At 41.5% G+C, this 22,705-nt stretch overlaps 1 protein-coding gene and 1 long non-coding RNA gene across 2 annotated transcripts in view; both read right to left on the bottom strand.

Annotated features, from left to right (window-relative positions):
* Positions 1 to 5,429: 5,429 nt before the first annotated feature.
* The window catches only part of LOC132542030 (uncharacterized), a 139,513-nt gene continuing 122,237 nt past the window's right edge, over positions 5,430 to 22,705 (bottom strand). The window contains exon 2 of the long non-coding RNA XR_009553160.1: positions 5,430 to 6,064. This is a non-coding gene — a long non-coding RNA (uncharacterized LOC132542030). The remainder of the gene's footprint in view (positions 6,065 to 22,705) is intronic.
* RPA1 (replication protein A1) overlaps positions 6,632 to 22,705 on the bottom strand; it is a 56,340-nt gene continuing 40,266 nt past the window's right edge. Inside the window, exons 13-17 of the mRNA XM_007520398.3 lie at positions 21,037 to 21,169; positions 17,831 to 18,007; positions 15,225 to 15,332; positions 9,941 to 10,027; positions 6,632 to 6,793 (exon numbers count right to left, since the gene is read on the bottom strand). Coding sequence (XP_007520460.2) covers positions 6,689 to 6,793; positions 9,941 to 10,027; positions 15,225 to 15,332; positions 17,831 to 18,007; positions 21,037 to 21,169 — 610 coding nt within the window. The 3' untranslated portion in view covers positions 6,632 to 6,688. The remainder of the gene's footprint in view (positions 6,794 to 9,940; positions 10,028 to 15,224; positions 15,333 to 17,830; positions 18,008 to 21,036; positions 21,170 to 22,705) is intronic.

Here is a 22,705-nt window from a genome sequence, read left to right as displayed (position 1 = left end):
ACACTGTACCATGTTACCCAAGTTCAAACCCTGGTACCACAAAAAAGCACAATAGGAGAACTTCCACACAGGGGAGAGTGGTGGTGTGATATATCGCTCTTTATATTTCTCTGAAATAAAAAAGAATGAAGCCAATTCAAGAGTGGTGGAATTGCATTTTTGTGAGTGTGTGTGTGTGTGATTAATAGTTGGTTACAGGACTGTAAGATTATAGTATATATATAACCACCACTCAAATTCGGTATTCCCACTCTCTCGCCTCCCAAAGACAACCACTATAGTTCTCCCAAGTCTTAGAAGCAGTTTGCTTGCTTCTAGATTCCACATGAATGAAACAACCGGTAGCTGTCTTTTATCTCTTTACTTGCTTTGCTAAGCATAATCACATCCAGTTCCATTCATTTTGTCCCAAGGGACACAATACCACCTTTGTTGATAGAAGTTTCCTATGGAATATATAGTCCATAACCTCTTTAGTCAGTCATTTGTTGGTGGGTATTTAGGTTGGTTCCAACTTTTAGCTACTGTGAATAACGCAGCTATGAACATAGGGGTGCATATGTCCCTTTGAATTAATGTTTGAGTGTCCTTTGGAAAAATGCCTAGGAGTGGTATTGCTGGAGCATATGGTAATCCCATTTTCCCCCCTTAATTATCTTTATTTATTGAATAGATAGCCAGAAATTGAGAGGGGAGAGAAAGAGGGAGAGAGACAGACTCCTGTGGCCCTGGTTCACCACTTGTGAAGCTTTCCCCCTGGAGGTGCGAACTGGTTTTTGAACCCAGGTCCTTGCGCATTGTAACCTGTGCGCTCAACCAGGCACACCACCACCTGACCCTGGTAATCCCATTTTCATCTAAGGGCTCTCCACACAGTCTCCAAAGGTGTGTGGGGGGAGAACTGCATTTTCCTGAAGCATCTGATCATTCATAAAAATAAATTGGGGCTGGATGGTGGCACACCCAGTTAAGTGCATACATTACCATGTGTGAGGACCCAGGTTCAAGTCCTCAGTCCCCACCTGCAGGGGGAATTCATAAGAAGTGGAACAGTGCTGCAGGTCTCTATCTCACCCTCTATCAAAAGGGAAACAAACCAACCAACAAACAAAAACCCTGGCAGCCAGGAAAGGTAGAGCCATGCAAGCATGGAACACTAAGAATAACCCCAGTGGTAAAATAGTAAGTCACGCAGAGAGAGGGTAAGGCAGGCAGACAGTGCTACACACATCTCTCAACCCTTAACAAAACTCTCATCGTGAGTATAATTTAAAGATTTAATAATTGCTAACATCTTTAGGACCAGGATGACTTAGCAAGCCAGAAGCCAATTCTAGGACAGCAGCAGAAAACAAGAGGATTTAGACCTTTTCATGGTCACAGCCCCTTCTGTGAGGTAGGCAGGACAAAACACTCGTCACCCTGAAGCCCACCTTCCCCCTCTTCTCGCTACATTAATCTATCTACTTATGCTCCAAAAGACTCTAGGGCCTGATCAAATTACCTGCCAGCCATTGATTGTATACGGGGTTAGAGGAGGTACCACTGGACTAAGGGAAAGGAAAAACAATCAGAGAATCTTAACAGAAAACAACAGAAGGCATGCATTTTCAGTGACACAAAGGAAAAGTGTTTCTGCACATCAAAGGCCAAGTTTACACCAGTTAGCAAGTATAAGCGTCCAGCAAGTGATCTGGCTGCATGCATTCATACAAGATTACAGCCAAATGCCAGCTAAAGTGATAGATGCATTTTACTGAAATTGGTATTTATTTATTTTGGATAGAGACAGAGAAATTGAGAGGGGTTGGGAGAGAACAGAGAGCAAATACGAGACCTACAGTATTGCTTCACCTCTTATGAAGCTTCCTCCCGGCAGAAGGGCTTTGGGGGTTTGAACCTGGGTCCTTGTGCAAAGTAACATGCGCACTCCACTTGGTGTGCCACTGCCCAGCCTCTTTTACTAAAATTGAGGTGGTTATCCTACAGTGCTAGGAATATTGTGTTAGGATGATATGCACAGTATAATGGGAAATGCAGTTATAGACATATATGCATAGAAAAAAGCAGCTAGTTATACAAGTGATTATTGCCGATAGGTGGGATTATGGATAATTCTTATCTGCAGATTATTTGTCTAGAATGAACATAGATTATTTGTGTAAGAAATGATCAGTGTGGGGCCAGGAGGTAGCACACCTGGTTAAGTGCACACATTACAGTGTACAAGGACCCGGGTTCAAGCCCCTGGTGCCCACCTGCAAGGGAAAAGCTTCATGAATGGTGAAGCAGGGCTGTAGGTGTCTGTCTCTCTCTCCCTCTCTACCTCCCCCTCCCATCTCAATTTCAATCAGTCTCTCCAATAATAACCAAATAAAGAAGTGATCAATGCCCCCAGTAGTTTCCATTTCCTTTTTTTTTTTTTTTTGCTTCCAGGATTATTGCTGGGGCTCGGTGCCCGCACGACAAATCCACTGCTTCTGGAGGCCATTTCCCCATTTTGTTGCCCTTGTTGTTATTGTTGTCATCCTCCTTTATTAGAGCCTCAGGCATGAGAGTCCCTTTGCATAACCATTATACTATCTACCCCCCCTCAGTTTTTTTTTAAAAAAAGAAAAACTAAAACAGCTAAACTGTTGTCCTTTTGGAGAAAACTGATTATTTCCATGTGTTTATAAATGGACCTTCAGTTTATCTGAAGGTTCCAGCAGGGGAGCACAGCTACCCATATACCCTTGACGGAAGACCCGTCTGCCTCTCTTTGGGGAGGGTCAACCTCTTGGACGGAGCATGCAGCTTCGGGAAGGACGCACATGGAGCAGCGAGGAAGGGGACACCAGCCTCGTCAGCCAGATGAGCCAGATGAGCCCTGGCCATCAATGACAGATGTCGCGGCCAGATCGCCCTCACACCCTATAAATGCTAGAACTCTGTCAACAGACTGGATTATAAGTGAAGAGCTAGCACACCACATAAAAAGATAAGAGTGGGGAGAGGGAATCCTCTCTGAGAAGGAAATAATCAATTGACTAGGGAAGCAGTGGCCTTCTAACAAGCGGAAAAGCAGCAAAGGAGGCTAAACAACCTGTTTCATTTTCTATAAACGAAACCTTGGAGGGCACATCGCCAAAGAAACAAAAGTCAATATAAACCTTTATATACTGGACTGCCAAACTTCACTTTTAGACAGTATATTAATTATGTAGTCAATAACCATGGGTTTCATTAGTGTATTAAATACCATGATCAATATTATTTATACTTTTCGAAGACAGGCCACTCAGGGGAAAAAAAAAAAAGTGGGGGAAGGGAAATTTTTGACCTAGCAGTTTAAAAAAAGTCAGAACAGCACACTAGAGATTAGCAAAGCTTTAATGGGAAGCATAAAACACTAAAAATATGGACAGAAATCAGATTACTTCTCCCCTGCCCCAGCCCATCACCTCTTTCACAATGAGACTGGAGGGAATCCAAGAACCATTTAAAATAAAGGCAAAGTGATTAGATTTTTTTTTTCTTAATTGCTTAATGCTGATGTCATGGTATATGCAAGATAAACATTGATCTCTAAGTGAAAGATGAGAAATAGAACATGAACAGCCTTTCGAGGTAAACTATTGAATATATCCAAAAGAATTCTAAGAACTGTGGGCCAGAATCTATTTAGGCAACCCTCAGGGACCTTAATCTCTTAAAAGCCTAACAATGGAGCCAATTTCTGATGCTCCTCTACTGGTGATCTGGTTTTTTTTTAGTAGGGAAATCTGCTAAATATCTTCCCTTGAGGGATCACTCACCCTATCCCCACCCCACCCTGATGCCCTTGTAAATTTCTAATCAAATTAATGTAGATGTTCTGGCTTCATCACATGGTCATTGAGAAACTGTAGTGACTGGTACAATGTGCTACACATGTCACGGCAGTGCGGCTGGTCGATCCTCTTCCTGGGGCAGAACTAACATGCTGGGGAGAGGAGGGAATGCTGGGAGTAGTAGATATAAAAGACTGGTTACTGGACTGAAAGCTAGATTACCACTTCCAACCCACAATTTGTCAATCCACAATAGTGTTGAAGACTGTAATTTTCTAGTCAATGCTTTATAAGCAAGGTCAGACGGAAAAGAGTTTCATAAAAATTGTTGTGGCCTCAGCCAGAAAAACCAAGCCTAGCGACTTGTCTCCTGAGGCCAGAATGCATCCAAACAACTGGTGGGCCTGAGGAAAGAGACCCTCAGTGTTTATTCTGAGAAACGACAGAGTATCCTGCCTACAGCTGCCTGGTTCTGACTCCTCAGTGAGGAAGGCAAAGGATGAACATAAAGGATACTAAGGCTTTATCACTCGGCAGCTCCACAAAGGACCTCTTTCTGCTTTACTTGCACAGACTAGAAGGACCAGGTCCTATGACTATAGGCTGGCTGCAACTCTGCCTCGAAACTTGGGAGAGAGATGTGCAGCAAATGTCAAGCAGTGGGTTGCAAGCAACCAGACAGATAATTAATATGATTAGGAACACACAGACAAAGCATGCTTTTGCTGACTGAAAAGCCCACTAGTGGAAGTCGGGCGGCCGGGCAGCAGGTTAAGCGCACATGGCACAAAGTGCAAGGACCCGCATAAGGATCCCAGTTAGATCCCCGGTTCCCCACCTGCAGAGGGGGGTCGCTTCAGAGGCAGTGAAGGTCTGCAAGTGTCTATTTTTCTCTCCCCCTCTCTGTCTTCCCCTCCTGTCTCCATTTCTCTCTGTCCTATCTAACATCAATAACAACAATAATTACTACAACAATAAAAAAAACAAGAGCAACAAGAGGGAAAATAAATATTTAAAAAAATTAAAAATCCCACTAGCATAATTACTGTTTTCTTTCTTTTTTTTTCAAATCCTTTTTTAAAAAATGTTTTATTTATTATTGTATAGAGACAGAGAAATTGAGAGGGGAAGATAGAGAGGGAGAGAGACAGAGAGACACCTGCAGCCCTGCTTCACCATTCGTGAAGCTTTCCCCCTGCAGGTGGGGACCAGGGGCTTGAACCTGGATACTTGCGCACTGTAATGTGCGCGCTTAACCAAGTGCGCCACTGCCTGGCCCCCAATTACTGTTTTCATACTAGCTCACTGTCTGTACACATTTCAAAGCCTGGTTGGTGTTAAGACTGCTAGACTGCTGTGTAAACATCAATAAAATCCCAAAGTGCCAGATCATCAGCAATCTTGGGCACAATGGCTTTTTGTTTTTAATGTTTTCCTTCTTTTAAAGATGCATTTCAGGGCTGTGGACATTAGGAAGAATGATCTTCGTGTCTTGGACTAATCTTCGAGTTTGAAATGAGTTAACATCTCCCCCCAGTGAACATTTATTATGAAGGCTAATTAACTGCTTTCCAGTTACAAGAACCCTCTGCATTCAAACAAAGTAGGATTCACAAGCAGAGAATATACTGTTTATTCAAACAAAGCAAGGGAAACAAAGGGCTTCTCCTTTAAAATCCCTTCTACTTAACATAGCTTTAATCGGGAAATGAGACATGCAAATGCAAGAAGTACGCACAGGTAGAAGTGTGCACTCACCAACCAAAATGCAACATTAACTGAAGGGAAAACGAAAGCAGTGCTTTGTAGCTCCCTGGGTGTCCCTAGGGGACAGCAAGTCAATGCTTATCAGCCTTCCTCAGAAGAAACAATTTTGATTAACATCAGACCCATCTGACTCAGTCTATTAAACCCTGAAGGAAGGATAGTCTTCAGATATAAAAGATACGTCTTTGATTAATAATTCTACCCTATTGCCATTCCAAGCATTAACAACCATGTGGTACCTCTAGAAAGAGAAAGCCTGGGGGCTGGGCAGTAGCACAGTGGGTTAAGTGCACGTGGCACAAAGTGCAAGGACCAATGGAAGGATCCCGGTTCGAGACCCCAGCTCCCCACCTGCAGGGGAGTTGCTTCACATGCAGTGAAGCAGGTCTGCACGTGTCTATCTTTCTCTCCCTCTCTCTGACTTCCCTATCTCTCTACATTTCTCTCTGTCCTATCCAACAACAACAACAATAATAGTAACAACACTACCAATAAACAACAAGGGCAACAAAAGGGAAAAAATGGCCTCCAGGAGCAGTGGATTCATAGTGCAGTCACTGAGCCCCAGCAACAACCCTGGAGGCAAAAAAAAAAAAAAAAAAAAAAAGAAATAAGCCTTTGAATTCTAGGATATGCTTTCTAATACACCCTGGTTCTGCACAACCACTTCTTGGCTCTCCTGAGAAGAAACCCAGACTGCAAAGGCATTGCCAGTGGAGAAGTGTAAACTCCAGCTCTCTACTTTACTGCTGAAGATTTGGAATCAATTACTTGTCACATAATTCCTGCTTGAAGATAGTAAAATCTCAAAAATAAAAAAAAAAATAAATAAATAAAAAGGCCAAAACCTAGAAACAGAGGGAGTGACTAGTGCAACACCTCCTGTTACTGACCCCTAGGTCTCAAGGTTCATGCCACAGCCATCTGAGCATATTTCCTTTGCCCACCGTGGAACCAAGATGCAGACAGAGAGGAGACTGCCTAGTCCCCACAGAGAGGTTCTACATACAGTGCAGCTAATATGGAATCGTCACACAGACAGTGGGAAGAAATCAGTTTCGTTTCAGCTCTTTATTTTCAAAACTTCTGTGCGATCAGTATTGCTCTTCTCACATTGCTGCATTTTTCCTGATGTTCATGATCAGCCTTCTGCCATATTCTCTATAGTCCACGGGCTTCACATCCATAACATTGGCCTTAATTCGAGATTCATCCTTTAGGAAGAGAAAAAGCAGTTTGTGAGCATGACATGGAGCTGTGGTGATAACTCCCCCTTTGCTTCAGTGGTTTCAATGATTCCAGCAGGAGAAAAATACAAAGACATGCTGGGCTCAGGGTTTACTAAATCTAATAAAGACAAAATAATCCAGAACTTCTGGGACTGGGAGATGACAGGTCTTCCCTTTTATGGAGGACCCTTTTCCTCATGCCCCTAATCAGAAAGCTAGAATTCAGATGAGATGGAGTTTATCAAGTTCAATTCTCTTTCTAGAAGGGGAAAGGAGCTCAGAGGGGATAAATGATTTGCCTAAAACCACCTAGCAAATTTTGGAAGCTCAGCTTTCAAGAAAAGCTGAGGGTTGAGAAATAACAACATAATAGTTATGCAAACTACTTTCAGGCCTAAGGCTCTGATCTCTCAGGTTCAATCACCAGCACCACCATATGCCAAAGCTGAACAGTGCTCTAATAAAAGTAAAATAATAAGGGAGTCGGGCAGTAGTGCAGTGGGTTAAACGCAGGTGGTGCAAAGCACAAGGACCAGCGTAAGGATCCCAGTATGAACCCCCAGCTCCCCACCTGCAGGGGAGTCACTTCACAGGCCGTGAAGCAGGTCTGTAGGTGTCTTTCTCTCCCCCTCTATATCTTCCCCTCCCCTCTCCATTTCTCTCTGTCCTATCCAACAACGACAGCAATAATAACTACAACAATAAAACAAGGACAACAAAAGGGAATAAATAAACATTTTTAAAAAAGATAAAATAAAAAATAAGTTAAATTAAATAAATAAAAATATATGGAAATATTGGCTGTGGTGTAACAGAAAAAGAACCAGTGGCAAAGAAAAACAGAGTTTAGGTTGCATTCTCAGCTTCTAAACTCCATCTTCCCAATCCAGGTCATGAGGTGATTCAGTCTTCAAATCCCTCCTTCCCAGCCCCATCCCACACTCAATGGTTTAGACAGTTGATCTCTTGGCTCATTTACTGCTTCCAGAAATAAATACTTCTACTAGCAAGTATGAAGGTCAAGGGCTGACAATGAGTCGTCTCTACAACAAGCAGAGGTGTTCTTCTTCTTCTTTTTTTTTTTTTTTTGAATTCTCCTCATCACACATTCATTCATATCCAGGGACTGAGTAGTACCTTCAGAAGCAGAGTGGTACAGTGCCCAGAATGACTGCAGAAGTCGAGCTCAGGGGTTCACACACTTTTCTATGCTCAATAATTACCAAGTATAGCCATAATTTATAAGCATATCTAAGAGCAAAGCTCTGAAGTTGGATGGCCTGAGCTGGGATCTATGCTCTCCCTCTTGTCAGCCTAAGACTTCAGGTAAGTTACCCATCCTTAGTATGTATACATTTTTTCATTGGTAAAATAGAGGTAGCAACAGCTGCATCCCTTTAAAATTAATCAATAAATTTTATGCTTTTGCTACCAGTGCTATTGTGAGGACCTGCTGCTCCCAACAGCTACTTCTCTCCTTTCCTCTATATTGGCTATAAAGACAGAGAGAGAAACCCTGTAGCACCATTCCGCTGCTCAGGAAACTTCCCCTCTGAAGGAATTCCCATGTGTTAGCCCCAGGTTCAAACCTAGATTCTTGTGCATGGTTATGTGAGTCACCTACTAGGTCTTAATTTTTTATTGCCAGCACTTCAGATGGGGACTCTGTGCCTACATGATTCCACTACTTCTGATAGACTTTCCTTCCTTTTTTTCCCCAGATAGAGGGTAAGAGATAGTGAAGTAGAGACAAAGGAGAGACACCACAGCACCAATCTACCACTCAGGAAACTCTCCCTCTGTATGGTGCTCCCATATGATGGCTGGGAGATTGAACCTGAATCCTTGCACCTGGTGCATTCTACTGGGTGAGCTTTCTCCCAGCCAAGATTTACTTTTTTAAAAAAACATTTCATTTTTCTTCTCAATTTTTTTTTTATTGTTGTAGTAGCAGTTGTTGTTGTTGGACAGGACAGACAGAAATGGAAAGAGGAGGGGAAGACAGAGAGGAGGAGAGAAAGATAGACACCTGCAGTCCTGCTTCACCGCCTGTGAAGTGACTCCCCTGCAGGGAGGAGCTGGGGGCTCGAACCGGGATCCTTATGCCTGTCTTTGCACTTTGTGCCACCTGCGCTTAACCTGTTGCGCTACCGCCCACCTCCCATTTATTTATTTATTAATGAGAAAGATAGGAGGAGAGAGATAGAACCAGACATCATTCTGGTACATGTGCTACCAGTGACAGAACTCAGGACCTCACGTTTGAGGGTCCAGTGTATCCACTGCGCCACCTCCTGGACCACACCCAAGATTTACTTCTAGGAGATAAAGTGAGCAACTCCAGCATTGCTCTGCTCTGGCATCAGTCAGTGGTGACAGGGCTTGAACCCATAACTTCTGGGGCCTCAGGCATGTAAATTTGGTATGTTGCTACTGAACCATCTCCCCAGCCTAACAGTAGTTCCTATATATAGTGTCAGAATCAAGTGAGACAGTACATGTAAAGGACATCAGAGTAGTATCTGGCAGTATATAAATGCTGTGGTTTTCTTATGACTATACCACTAAATGTTTTATTTTCTTTATTTATTTATTGGATAGAGTCAGAAATTGAGAGAAAAGCGAGGGATAGAGAGTATGAGGGACAGAGAGACACCTGCAGCACTCCTTCACCACTTGTGAAGCTTTTCCCCCTACAGGTGGGGACTGGGGGCTTGAACCTGGGTCCTTGCGCATTGTAACATGTGCACTCAACCAGGTGCGCCACCACCTGGCGCCACAACTAAATGCTATGGCCAGTTTAAGAACTTTACTCAAACGAATTTTAACATGTGCTTCATAAAGTGACCATAGAACCCATATAGTGTGGAAGAGGTGAGTCCCACAGACATTATATTCTTTGTCAATACACAAACAAACCACCCAGGTGTTAACTGAAAAGCAATTTCCCTCCTAGCTGTGACACTGATCAGGACACATTACCTCTAAGTTACTTCCCTCATCTGAAAAGAAGGACATTGGTGGTAGCTCGGTGCTGGGAAGATTCAGAGGGTAACAAACACTGTGGTAAACTGTATGTAGTGAAGTAAGAGTGGCTGTTCACCCTTCTGTAGCCCCGGTGACTTTACTCACATTGTAGGTCTCTAGTTTGACCCTGATCCTGAAAGTGAACGTACGGAAGTTGGCATTGTGGAAAATTTCATCAAGTGCTTGTTCATTCTGCAAAAACAAACATAAAACCTTTAGGCATGGAAATGACTTTTTAGGAAAAATCTTTTTCTATCATTTTTTCTCTTTTTCAATTTATTTACTAATGAGAGGGGTAGGAGGAGAGAGAGAGAGAACCAGATATCACTCTGGTACATGTGCAGCCAGGGATGGAACTCAGGACTTCATGCTTGAGAGTCCAATACTTTGTCCACTGCACCACCTCCCGGACCACTATAATTTTTTTTTTCTGTCATACTCAGGACTTCACTACTCTGAACTTTTTTTTTTTTTTTTTTGTCTATTGGATAGGACAGAGAGAAATTGAGGGGGGAGGGGGAGATAGAGAGGAGGAAAAAAAAAAAAGACAGACACCTGCAGACCTGCTTGTCAAGTGGCTCCCCTTGCATTTAGTACTGTGTGCGCTTAACCAGGTGTGCCACTGCCCAGCTCCCTACTGAGCTTTCACTAGGTAGAACACAGCACTAAAACTCCCCCAGAGCTACAGTACTCCTGTGGAGTGCACCAGGGGGCTCAAACCTGGCTCACACACATGGCAAAACAGGACCTCTCCCAGGTGAGCTAACTTGCCAGCCCTGTAAAAATTCTTAAAAGACTTTGAGACAAATCTGAGATATCAGCCCCTCCACCATGATTTTAAATTACTTAAGAATGACTAATCTACAAGTGACATTTTATTTATAAAACTGTTTAAGTAGAATCTTATTAAAAATTAAAATATTCTACCTAGAGTCGGCAAGTTAATAGGGACAGAAAATAGAATGATGGTTGCTAAGGGCTGAGGGGACTGAAGAGTTATTGTTCGGTGGGTACAATGGGTACAGAGTTTCAGTTTGGAATGACAAAAAACTATGGAGATAATGGTGATGAGGGCTGCACAGAAGGATGAACTTTAAAGTGGTCAAAACAAGGTTGGGGAGATAGCATAGATCTGGGGTCCCAGGTTCAATCCTTGGCACCACCATAAGCCAGATCTGAGCAGTGGTTTTTTGGTAAAAACTAAAAAACATGAGGTCAAAACAGGGGCCAGAGATAGAGTTCAGTGACGGAGAACATGTTGACACCCTCAGTTTGATTGCAAACAAACACAGATTTAAAATGATAAATTTCACAGCTGGGGAAATTAAAAAAAAAAATTAATATTTATTTATATTTATTTTTCCCTTTTGTTGTCCTTGTTGTTTTTATTGTTGTTGTAGTTGATGTTGTTGTTAGATAGGACAGAGAGAAATAGAGGAGGGGAAGAGAGGGGGAGAGAAAGAGCACAGAGCTCTGTAAGGCTTCAAAGTTAATTCTTTTCTCTCTCTATGGAGAGACAGTATAATGGTTATTCAAATGACTTTCACACCAGAGGCTACAAGGTCCCAGGTTCAAGCCCCAGCACCATCAACCAGAGATGAGCAGTACTCAGGTTTAAAAAAAAAAAAAAAAAAAAGCAGGAAAGAGGGAGTCAGGCAGTAGCGCGGCGGGTTAAGCGCACATGGCACAAAGTGCAAAGACCGGCATAAGGACCCCGGTTAGAGCCTCTGGCTCCCCACCTGCAGGGGAGCCACTTCACAAGCAGTGAAACAGGTCTGCAGAGATCTATTTTTCTCTCCTTCTCTCTATCTTCCCCATCTCTCTCCATTTCTCTCTGTCCTATCCAACAATGATGACATCAACAACAACAATAACGAAACAACAAGGGCAACAAAAGGGAAAATAAATAAATACAAAAAAAAAAAAAGCAGGAAAGAAACCTTTTATACTGTAAAAGCTTGTGATATCTGAGGCCTAGTTGAGGCCTGGTAATTTCCCTTTCTTTTTTTCCAGACAGAGGATGAGAGAGATAGGCAGAGAGGCTAAAAGGAAAGAGCACAGCACTACTCGTTTAGCTTTTCCTTTGCCTGGTGCTCCCATGTGGTGGCTGGGGACTCAAAGCTGGGTCCTTGCACATGGTAAAGAGTATGTTCTACCAGGTAAGCTCACTCTTGGCCCCCAGAGGCCTACCACCTCAACCATAACTTAAGAATCGGGAGAAAAACACTCCAAAAAATCCAAGTTGTCATACCTATGATTTCAGCCTCTGCAATGCCAGTTACTGAGCAAGTGTAAAAGACAGATAAAATGAGTAGAGGTCAGGGGAAGTTTAAAAACCACGTTTCTGGGAGATGGGCAGTAGCACTGTGGCTTAAGCGCCCATGCTCAAGTTTTTGTGCTCACAAAAACTGGTGTAAGGATCCCGGTTCAAGCCCCCGGCTCCCCACCTACAGAGGGGGTTGCTTCACAAGCAATAAAGCAGGTCTGCAGGTGTCTATCTTTCTCTCCTCTCTGTCTTCCCCTCCTCTCTCAATTTCTCTCTGTCCTAGCCAACAATGACAGCAATAATAACAACAACAACAGCAATGGCAACAAAAGGGAAAAAATAGCCTCCAGGAGCAGTGGATTAGCAGTGCAGGCACCAAGCCCCAGTGATAACCCTGGAGGCAAAAAAAAAAAAAAAAAGAGAGAGAGAGAAAGAAAGAAACACTTTTCCTTTATTCCACCACTCAAATACTATTTAAGCTTATTTTTTAAAAATAGAAAAAAATTGAAGTCTTTTCTAGACATGTGCATAAACTAAACTTTTAACTACATTCTGTAAAATTAACAGCTCACTCCAGCCAAATATTACCTTTTAAGTCACATGAAATGTGAGAAAGGCTTTGTTATGTAATCTTTGGTTCAATGGTCAAAACACACACACACACACACACACACACACACACACACACACACACACGGGCTTTCAAACATATAATAAAATGTGTTAAGCCTACAGAAAATTATGTTGTCGTTTTCTCCAGGACTGGGGAAAACATGAAGCACACACCCCAAGAATACCATGCTTCCTGAAGGAAGAGTTTCTACATATCCTCATTCGCCAGCAGTAAGAAACAGACAAATATAATAAGCTCATAGAATACCCTGAAAAGCTGTCTCAAATCTGATATGAAAATAGAGGACCAAGCAAAACAGATAAAAGATACCATCATGCTTTAACGTCAATTCCAGTTATTTCTGTATAATGGCTTCTTGGGATTATTTTCAGAAATATCATGGGCAATTTTAAAAAAAGAAGTGGGGAGAGTCTAACAGACAAAATTAAAGGCAGGAAAGAATTAGGAAAAAAAAAAAGCCTGATATAAGTGAAACCGTCTGACAGTTGTCTTTCACTTCTTATTTCAATTTGCATAATCACCTCCACTTTCATTCTTTTTGTCCCTAATGATATAATATCATCTTTGTAAATTGCAGAGTAGTATTCCACTGAGTATGTATCTAAAAATCATTTTACTTATATGTGGAATGTAATAACTAAAGCAAATGAACTTGCTAAAATAACCAAACTGTCATTTAAGACTTTGTGAGCCATGTTCAGCGGGGAAGCAATTACAGAAGCTACACCTTCCACCTTCTGTACCCCATAATGGCCCTGGGTCCATACTCCTAGAGGGATAAAGAAAAGGAATGCTGGGGGCCAGACGGTAGTGCAGCGGGTTAAGCACACATGGCGAAAAGCGCAAGGACTGGCGTAAGGATTCTGCAGATGTCTGTCTTTTTTTTTTCTTCTCTATCTCCCTTTCCCCTCTCAATTTCTTTCTGCCCTATCGAATAAGATGGCTGCCAGGAGCAGAGGGTTCATAATGCTGGCACTGAGTCCCAGCAGTAACTCTGGAGGCATATATATATGACTGTGGAAGTATAGTGGATAAAAAATTTGGACTTTCAAGAATAGGGTCCTGAATTCAATCCTTGGATTCACATATACCAGATGATGCTCTGGTTCTGTTTATCCTATCTCTCATAAATAAATAAATCAACTGTGGTCCAGCAGGTGGTGCAGTGGATATAGCATTGGACTCTCAAGCATGAGGTCTTCAGTTCAATCTAGGGCAGCACATGTACCAGAGTGATGTCTGGTTCTTTCACTCTCCTATCTTTCTCATCAATCAATAAATAAAATCTTAAATCAACTTTAAAATATCATTTAAAAAATACCCGTAAAAACTTGAATCTTTCGTTGCTTTTTACAAGTATTTTAACCAATTTAGAGAAAACAAAAACAAAAACTATTTTACATAATAATTTGTGTGGCTCAGAAAATATAGCTCTGGTCTTCTTTAGATGCTTTTTATGAGCAAATATCTTGTATCTTTTTTAAGTTAGCTAATTGGTCATTTATTCCCTACGTTACGTAACTCCAAAATACGAAACTACAAATTAAAATGAAATAGACAGCACTCACACGCACACACACACAAAAGGCTACTTCATCAGAATCACATCTGGCAGCTGAAGTAGCATGTACCTCATACGTAAATTTAAACCAGGACCCGACTCAAAAAATTACTTCCAGATCCCAAGTGATTGCAAGCATAATAACTTTGGTATGTTAAGAGTAACAGAAAAAAGAAGTGGCTTATAGTTGTAAAGTACTATTTTTTAAAAAATATTTTTATTATTTTTATTTTATTGGATAGAGACAGTCAGAAACTGAGAGGAAGGGGAGACAGAGGGGGAGAGAGACAGAGACCTACAGCATTGCTTCACCACTTGTGAAGCTTTCCCCCTGAAGGTGGGAACTGGGGACTTAAACCTGGGTCTTTGTGCATTGTAACATGTGCTCTCAACCAGGTGTACCACCACCTGGCCCAAAGTAAAGTACTATTTTTGAAATACTTTTTTTAAAAAAAATTTATTTATTCCTTTTTGTCACCCTTGTTGTTTTATTGTTGTTGTTACTGATGTCATCATTGTTGGATAGGACAGAGAAAAATGGAGAGAGGAGGGGAAGACAGCAAGGGGGAGAGAGATAAGACAACTGCAGACCCACTTCACCACTTGTGAAGCGACTGCTCTGCAGGTGGAGAGCTGCGGGCTTGAACTTTCGGGATCCTTTCGCCGATCCTTGTGCTTCACACCACGTATGTTTAACCCGCTACGCTACCGCCCAACTCCCTTTTGAAGTACTTTTACACACATTATTTTATCACTGTATTGTGAGCACACCCAAAATGAACAGTTCTCACATAATCATCAGACTATGAAAAATATACCCATTACCCCCCAAAGGATTTAAAATAATAATAATAATAATGAGCAAAATAAAAGGAGTCAGAATTATAGCATGCGAACTACCAGATTCGTAATAGAAAATGTGGCCAACCTTCTCTTTTAACTCTCCAAGGTAAGCAGCACTTTGTCCAAGGATAGCCTCTGCGGACTCCTGGAAACAAGTGACCCATTGATTCTCGTGAAAATCAGCAATATTTACCTAAAAAACACAATTCTATATTATTTCAGCAAAGAAATAATAAGACACACTCAAGAGACTGAAGCTGAATTTTTTTTACCTACTTAGTAAGATAATTTCCAGGGGGCAACAACAACAAAAAAAAACCCAACACATCATCAGCACATATATTGTTTACATTATAAAGTATGTGAAAAGTATCATAGACATTTCCATTCTAGGGCTGGGTTGTAGTGGGGATAAAATATACTGTGTAGATATGATTTTATTCATCAGTGGTGATATAACCCAACTAAGCACTCCTTCAGACAGAAGCCAGGCACACTAGGCATAGTCCAATTAGCTGCGATGGTGACGACACTAAGTTCTTTTTTCTAATTAAAAAAAAATTATTTGTTATATAGCAACAGAGGAATCTAGAGGGAAGGAGATTAGGGGGGAGAGATAGATAGATACCTGCAGCCTTGCTTCATATTTGAGAAGCTCCTTTTAGCAGCTGGGGACTGGAGGCTTGAACCCTGGTCCTTGACAGGTAACAAGTGCACTCAACTAAAAGTGCCACCACCTGACCCACGGCACTAATATCTTTTAATGTAGGTCCTCTGAACTGCCACTAGGGCCTCATGAATGTGTGATTCTATCACTCTCATTGTGCTCCTCCTGACCGGTATCAGAAACAGGCAGGGGAGAGGAGAGACACAGCAGGAGCACTCAACTGCTTGTGAAGCTTCCTCTGTGCATGATACTTCCATGTGATGCTGGGGTTAGAACCTGGGTCTGTGTACATGGACTAGTGCTCTATTTTTTTTTTTTTTTTTTTGCCTCCAGGTTTATCGCTAGGGCTCGGTGCTGGCACTACGAATTCACTGCTCCTGGAGGCTATTTTTTTCCTTTTGTTGCCCTTATTGTTGTTTATCGTTGTTGTTGGATACGACAGAAAGAAATGGAGAGAGGAGGGGAAGACAGAGGGGGAAAGGAAGATAGACATCTGCAGACCTGCTTCACTGCTTGTGAATCGAACCCCCTGCAGGGGGGGAGCTGGGGGCTCGAATCAGGATCCTTATGCTAGTCTTTGCACTTTGCGCCATGTGCGCTTAACCCACTGCGCCATCGCCCAGCTCCCTAGTTCTCTGCATTTTAAATTTCACACTTTGCAGTCATTAAGAGGAGGTCATAAAGCCTGGAGATTTACATGTTATTTAGTGGTCTTCATTAGCAATAGTTCAGAAACATTTTTAAAAAAATATTTATTTACTTATTTTGGATAGAGACAGAGAGAAATTGAGAGTAAGGGGAGATAGACAGGGAGAGAGGTGAAAAAGATACCCAAAGCATGTTTCATGGCTCATGAAACTCCCCCTTTCCACCCTCCCACAGGTGGGCTTTAGGGGCATTAACTCAGGTGTACCACCACCTAGCTCCATTCTTGAACATTTTAACAGTGGAAATATTAAACAAATGGAAAATTATAATGGCACTATGGTTTTCCACTCTAAGCATTTTCAGTAAAGGAATTAATTAGCAAAAAGTTGAAGACAAATTTAAGTTTCAAAATAAACAAAATAAACAACTTTAAACTGATACTAGTATCCATTTTCTTGTACTTTTATTATCTTTTAGTGGTATTCTATTTTTTAGAAAAATCTTATACAATTCATTTTAAAGATTTTAAAATGGAAAGTATTTTTACAATCAAGAGTTATAATCCTGCAAAAGCTTGCAGTTATGTTCCTCTGAAATCAGTCGTACTAAGGCTAGAGGAGATTATCCGTAAAAAAAAAAATAACTACACATAGACATCAACTGTATAAATGTAATTACTGCTCTCCAGAAATGCCATTTCAAATTAATTTATCTTTTTTTTTTTAAATTTATTTCTTTATTGGGGAATTAATGTTTTACATTCAACAGTAAATACAATAGTTTGTACATGCATAACATTCCCCAGTTTCCCATTTAACAATACAACCCCCACTATGTCATTTATCATCCTTCATGGACCTGTATTCTCCCCACCCAGCCACCCCAGAGTCTTTTACTTTGGTGCAATATGCCAATTCCATTTCAGGTTCTACTTGTGTTTTCTTTTCTGATCTTGTTTTTCAACTTCTGCCTGACAGTGAGATCATCCCATATTCATCCTTCTGTTTCTGACTTATTTCACTCAACATGATTTTTTCAAGGTCCATAATTTATCTACTTAACTGTTAGCAGGCATGTGCCACCAATGCTGTAATTGTATTACATGCACAGAAGACTGAAATCAGTCAAGTACTTAAATGCAACTTTCTAGCATGAAAAATAGCTTTTAGTAGTAGGAAACAGACTGTCATTTACTTGAATGAAAGGTCTCTTACTTTCATAGTTATAGACCAATAATAAGCTCCCTAGCACTTACTCATCTGCAGACTTCCTACAACAAGTGATCTTGTTTGTGTCATTGTCGCCAAAGTGCCTGGTACTTGCTAGGGGCTTAAGAAACACAATGGTTGGCTCTCTCATCTACCCATCCTACTTACTGATAGGATCATGCGGTACTTGAAGTTGGGGAATTCACTGTCACACTTCTCACAGCGGTACAATCCATTCTGTTGATCAATCACTTTCTTATTGCAGTCCTGAGTTGGGCAGGCCTGGTACATAGAGTTCTCTTTGCGAAGATACACCACTGTGGCCACAGTGCTAAAGTAGTCTGCCTTCAGGGGGAAAAGACAGAGCACCAGGTCCACAGTGAGAATCGTCTTCATGCTCAGCCTAAAGCTTGTTCCAGCATATAAATATTTTATAAATATAAATATTAGAAATCACTTCAGATGACTACAAAACCCATCATGGTAATAAAACCAACTTCTAAAGCATATTAGTTCCTTAACAATGGAAGTTAATTCTAAATTTGACTAAGTCAATCAACACAAAAACAGAGACCAGTGAGAGAGCTCATCTAGAGAGCTTCTGCCTCAACGTGCACATAGCCCAGGCTCAAGACTCCTGAACACCACGGCACTGGGGTAGACTGCAACACTGTGGTGTTTCTCCCTTTCTACGAGTCTGTCTCTCTCTCTGGAAAAAATCAGCCTGGAGAGGTAAATATGCACGTGCAAGACCCCAGCAGTACTGATAAACAAACAAAACAGAGAGAAAGATTTGTTCCTCTTGATCCTTTGAATCTGCAAAGGTAACAGATCTGGGAACAGATAATATGTACATGTAGGCATGTGGTTGTGTTCCAGTAAGATTTAATTAACAATAAGCAGTAGGCTGGATTTGAGTGTGGGTCAACCTCAGGTCCAAGAATACAAAAATAACTGAACAAGTACCTCCAAAGAGGCAAGTGATATGCAAGGACACAATCAGATGCTTGAGCTTTACTGGGAGGGGGGCAGGTGAAGACAGAAATGGAGAAGAGGAAGAGAGAAAAAGAGATACCTGCAACACTGCTCCACCTTTCGTGAAGCCTCCCCTCCACAGGTGGGGAGTAGGGGCTCAAACGCAGGTCCATGTGCATGGTTAACAAGTGCACTTTACCATATGCATGGCCAAGCCCCTTGGGCTTTATGTTGTTGCTATTTGTTTTGCCTTCTAACTTTCATGGAAAAGATATGCAATGAGAAACTTTAGGGTAAGTAGCTCCCTCTGAGTGTATCCTGAAACCAGAGCCAGGTTAGCAACTTCTGGGGCTTCAGACCAAAAGAGATAAGATAATACTGTAGATATTTAGAGAGCTTAGATGATCTCTCAATCTAGACGGCGCTAGAGAAAACAAACCTCCTCAAGTTTTCCTGTACTTCTTGATCAAGTCCAGATTCAAAGCATGGCTTAAAGGGCTGGAAGAAGAGCTCACCAGGTAGAACGCCTCCTTTGCCATGTGTGCAAACCAGGTTTGAGTTCCAGTACCACTGGGGTCAGCTCTGGTGCTGCTGTGTTCCTTCCTCTCTCTGTGTGCCCCTCTCTTATCTGAATAAAAAAGTGGCCTGGGAGCACTGAAATTACATGTGTATTAGCGCATGGCTCACTAGGAAAAAAATACATGACTTGAACACTTTATGCAAACTGTCTATTTCTCTATGTATGTTTTATATATTTGTTTTAATGAGAGACAGAGAGAGAGAAGGAGAGAAACAGTGACCAGAGCAATGTTCAGCTCTGGCTTGGGATTGAATCTGGGACCTTTGGGCCTCAGACATGAAAGTCTGGTGCACAAACCCCAACCTAGCATTCTATTTCTTCTTACATACTACCTACCTTTAGATCTAAGACAAAAACTGGGTGACAAGCAACCTGGAGAGTAGCTATTCCTGTAACAGGACAACACAGACCTGCCTGGTGTTCAATTCTCGATATTATGTAACAAGCAGCATTCTAGGTTGTTGTTGCTGACAGTAATGGATAAAGGAGAACAGTGAAACAAGACAGTAAGGACTAAAAACTATATTGTACAATATAAAACAAATGCGAAACAACTGTTTTTGCAGGTATAAAGAAATAAGTGACTTAAATATTGAACTGCTGACAGAATGAAGATTGAGACCAAGTGGGAGGAAGGTCATGAAGCACTGAAAGGGAAGCCACAATGGAAGTCAAATACAAGAGCTATTCCTTGTCACAGAACACCTCTGCCCATGAGAAGTTTGTTCTCTAGCCAGTGGCAGTACACATGAACAGCCTGGTGTCTGCACTGAACCTGACTAATGCTCCGTATACAGGGTAGCCTCAAAATCATTCTTCAAGCCCAGCCCCCACCACACTGAAGGAAGCTTTGGTGTGCTGTGGTCTTTCTCTATATATATCTGAGAAAGCCAGCCCAGAGCAGTGAAGCCCCAGTGATAACCAAAAACAAAACAAAAACAGGGTCACATAAGAGAGAGACCTGAAAGAAATCCATATTGTAATATACAGCTTGATTACTACTAGTTCTTTAAAGCCTCTCTAAGAATTAATCAACTTTCTGGGCCCAAGAGGTAGCTCTGTGATACAGTTGTACATGCCTTAGGTTCTGAGTTCAAATCCCAGAACTACATTAAAGAAAGACCAAAAAATAAACCAGAGTGGTACTCTATTCAAAAGAATTAATTTTTAATAGGAAAAAAACCACGACATATTTGTTTTTTTATGCAAAAATGTGTCATGACTGTTATGACAACCCAATAGATAAACCAGCTCTATTGTCTCTATTACAAAGAATTAATCAGCTAAGTCAGAGTTCTTAACATTTTTCTTTCCCAACAAACCTGAAGAACATAACATATTTTAGCCTGGCAGCAACTTTCAACCATCGTGGCACGCTCTGGTCAGAGTCCCAGTTAAGAAACATAGCACTGGGGAGTCGGCAGTAGTGCATCGGGTTAAACGCACATGGCTTAAGGATCCCGGTTCCAGCCCCCGGCTCCTCACTTGCAGGAGAGTTGCTTCACAGGCCATGAAGCAGGTCTGCAGGTGTCTTTCTCTCCCCATCTTTGTCTTCCCCTCCTCTCTCTATTTCTCTCTGTCCTATCTAACAACGATGACATCAATAACAATAATAGCTACAACAACAGTGAAAAACAAGGGCAACAAAAGGGGAAATAAATAAATATAAAAAATTTAAAAATATATATATATAAAAAGAATCACAGCACAGAATTAATCTGTGGTAGCAGGTATCAGACATCAAATTAAAAAAAAAAAAAGAATTCTCCCTTTGCACACTTTACATGCTTTGTGAAAAAAAATTAGAGCTGTAGGATACCTTGTCTCCTTGACCCAGGTTCTCTGATTTAACCTCATATAAAGTCTTCCAGTTGGTGTTGCTCCCTCCTATCCCTCCACTCTTCATATCAGAGATGGAAATTCCATCTAAGGCTTGCCCCTCTGAGTCAAACCTGAAAAGTAAAGAAAGATGACAGCCACAATGTAGCATTTATTTTTACATCAGATACAGGGTATCCAGCCCCCACCAAGGCACGATCAGGTGGGCTAAAGTTAGTAGCTTCCTTATGGCATCTTAAACCAACTGAAGAAATGCAATGACCTTTTTTAATCTCAATTGCTTTGATGCCCCCCAGTGGTCAAGAGAAACAGTGCCAAGAGCACCAGAGAACATTCTCTTAATCTCAGCTGTCAACATGGGCCAGAGGGTCTAATACCTAAAAACAGTAACCTAAACAACAGAAAACAATGAGGTAGAGCTCAGGTATAGTCCTTTGGGCTATTCAGTCATTGGGCAGCAGCTGATACATTATCATCACTGAAATCTACCAATAGAAAGTGATAGTACAGGTTCAATCCCCCACACTACCATAAGCCAGAGCTGAGCAGTGCTCTGGCAAAAAAAAAAAAAAAAAAAAGAAAAGTGACAGTCAACAAGTCCTAATAGGAGTCGCAAGGGAGTCAAGTGGTAGCGCAGTGGGTTAAGCACATGTAGCGCCAAGCACAAGGACTGGAGTAAGGATCCCAGTTTGAGACCCCGGCTCTCCACCTGCAGGGGGGTTGCTTCACAAGCGGTGAAGCAGGTCTGCAGGTGTCTATCTTTCTCTCCCCCTCTGTCTTCCTCTCCTCTCTCCATTTCTCTCTGTCCTATCCAACAATGGCGATGTCATCAACAACAATAACTACAACAACAATAAAAAAGGGCAACAATAGGGGAAAAAAAGTAGCCAAAGATGTTCCCATAGTAAGACCGTTAAAGCCTAATAACCTAAAAGTTGATATAACCCATAGAAATTAGAAAGCATATAGTGCAGTGGGTTAAACGCATGTGGCGCAAAGTGCGAGGACCAGCATGAGGATCCTGGTTCAGCCCCCTGCTCCCCATTTGCAGGGGAGTCGCTTCACAAGCGACGAAGCGGGTCTGCAAGTGTCTATCTATCTCTCCCCGTCTTCTCCTTCTCGCTCCATTTCTCTCTGTCCCATCCATCAATGACAGCATCAACAACAACAACAACAATAACTACAAGGGCAACAAAAGGGAATAAATAAATATTTAAAAAAAAAATAAAGACACTACAAAAAAATAAAAAGAAGTTAGAAAGTATAATTTTCCTGTAGATATACTTTCTTAGCAAGGTTTTGTTTATGCCAGTATTAAAGTTAATTTATGTCTAATCATTATTAAAGTTAAGTATACTTAAAAAAAAAAAAGTGCTGCCACAGACCAAACTGAGGATCTCAAGCATGCACATTAACACCAAGCCACTTCCCTGGAGCTGATTATACTTCTTGATCAGTTAATATGAAGAAAAAGAGAGAAGGGAGAAAGTGGTTCAGAAGCATAATAATGGCACAGAGGAAACAATCTGAGATTTAATACAAAGCACAACAAAACATGCCAATGACATCCAAAAGGAAAACAGCTAAAAGGGAACCAACCACAAATAGAACAGGCTCTCTAAAGAGACCACCTAACAGAATGGATGTTG

Source organism: Erinaceus europaeus, chromosome 12, assembly GCF_950295315.1.
Source record: "Erinaceus europaeus chromosome 12, mEriEur2.1, whole genome shotgun sequence".
In the NCBI taxonomy this organism is placed as follows: domain Eukaryota; kingdom Metazoa; phylum Chordata; class Mammalia; order Eulipotyphla; family Erinaceidae; genus Erinaceus; species Erinaceus europaeus.
This window is presented reverse-complemented; position numbering and strand designations above follow the sequence as displayed.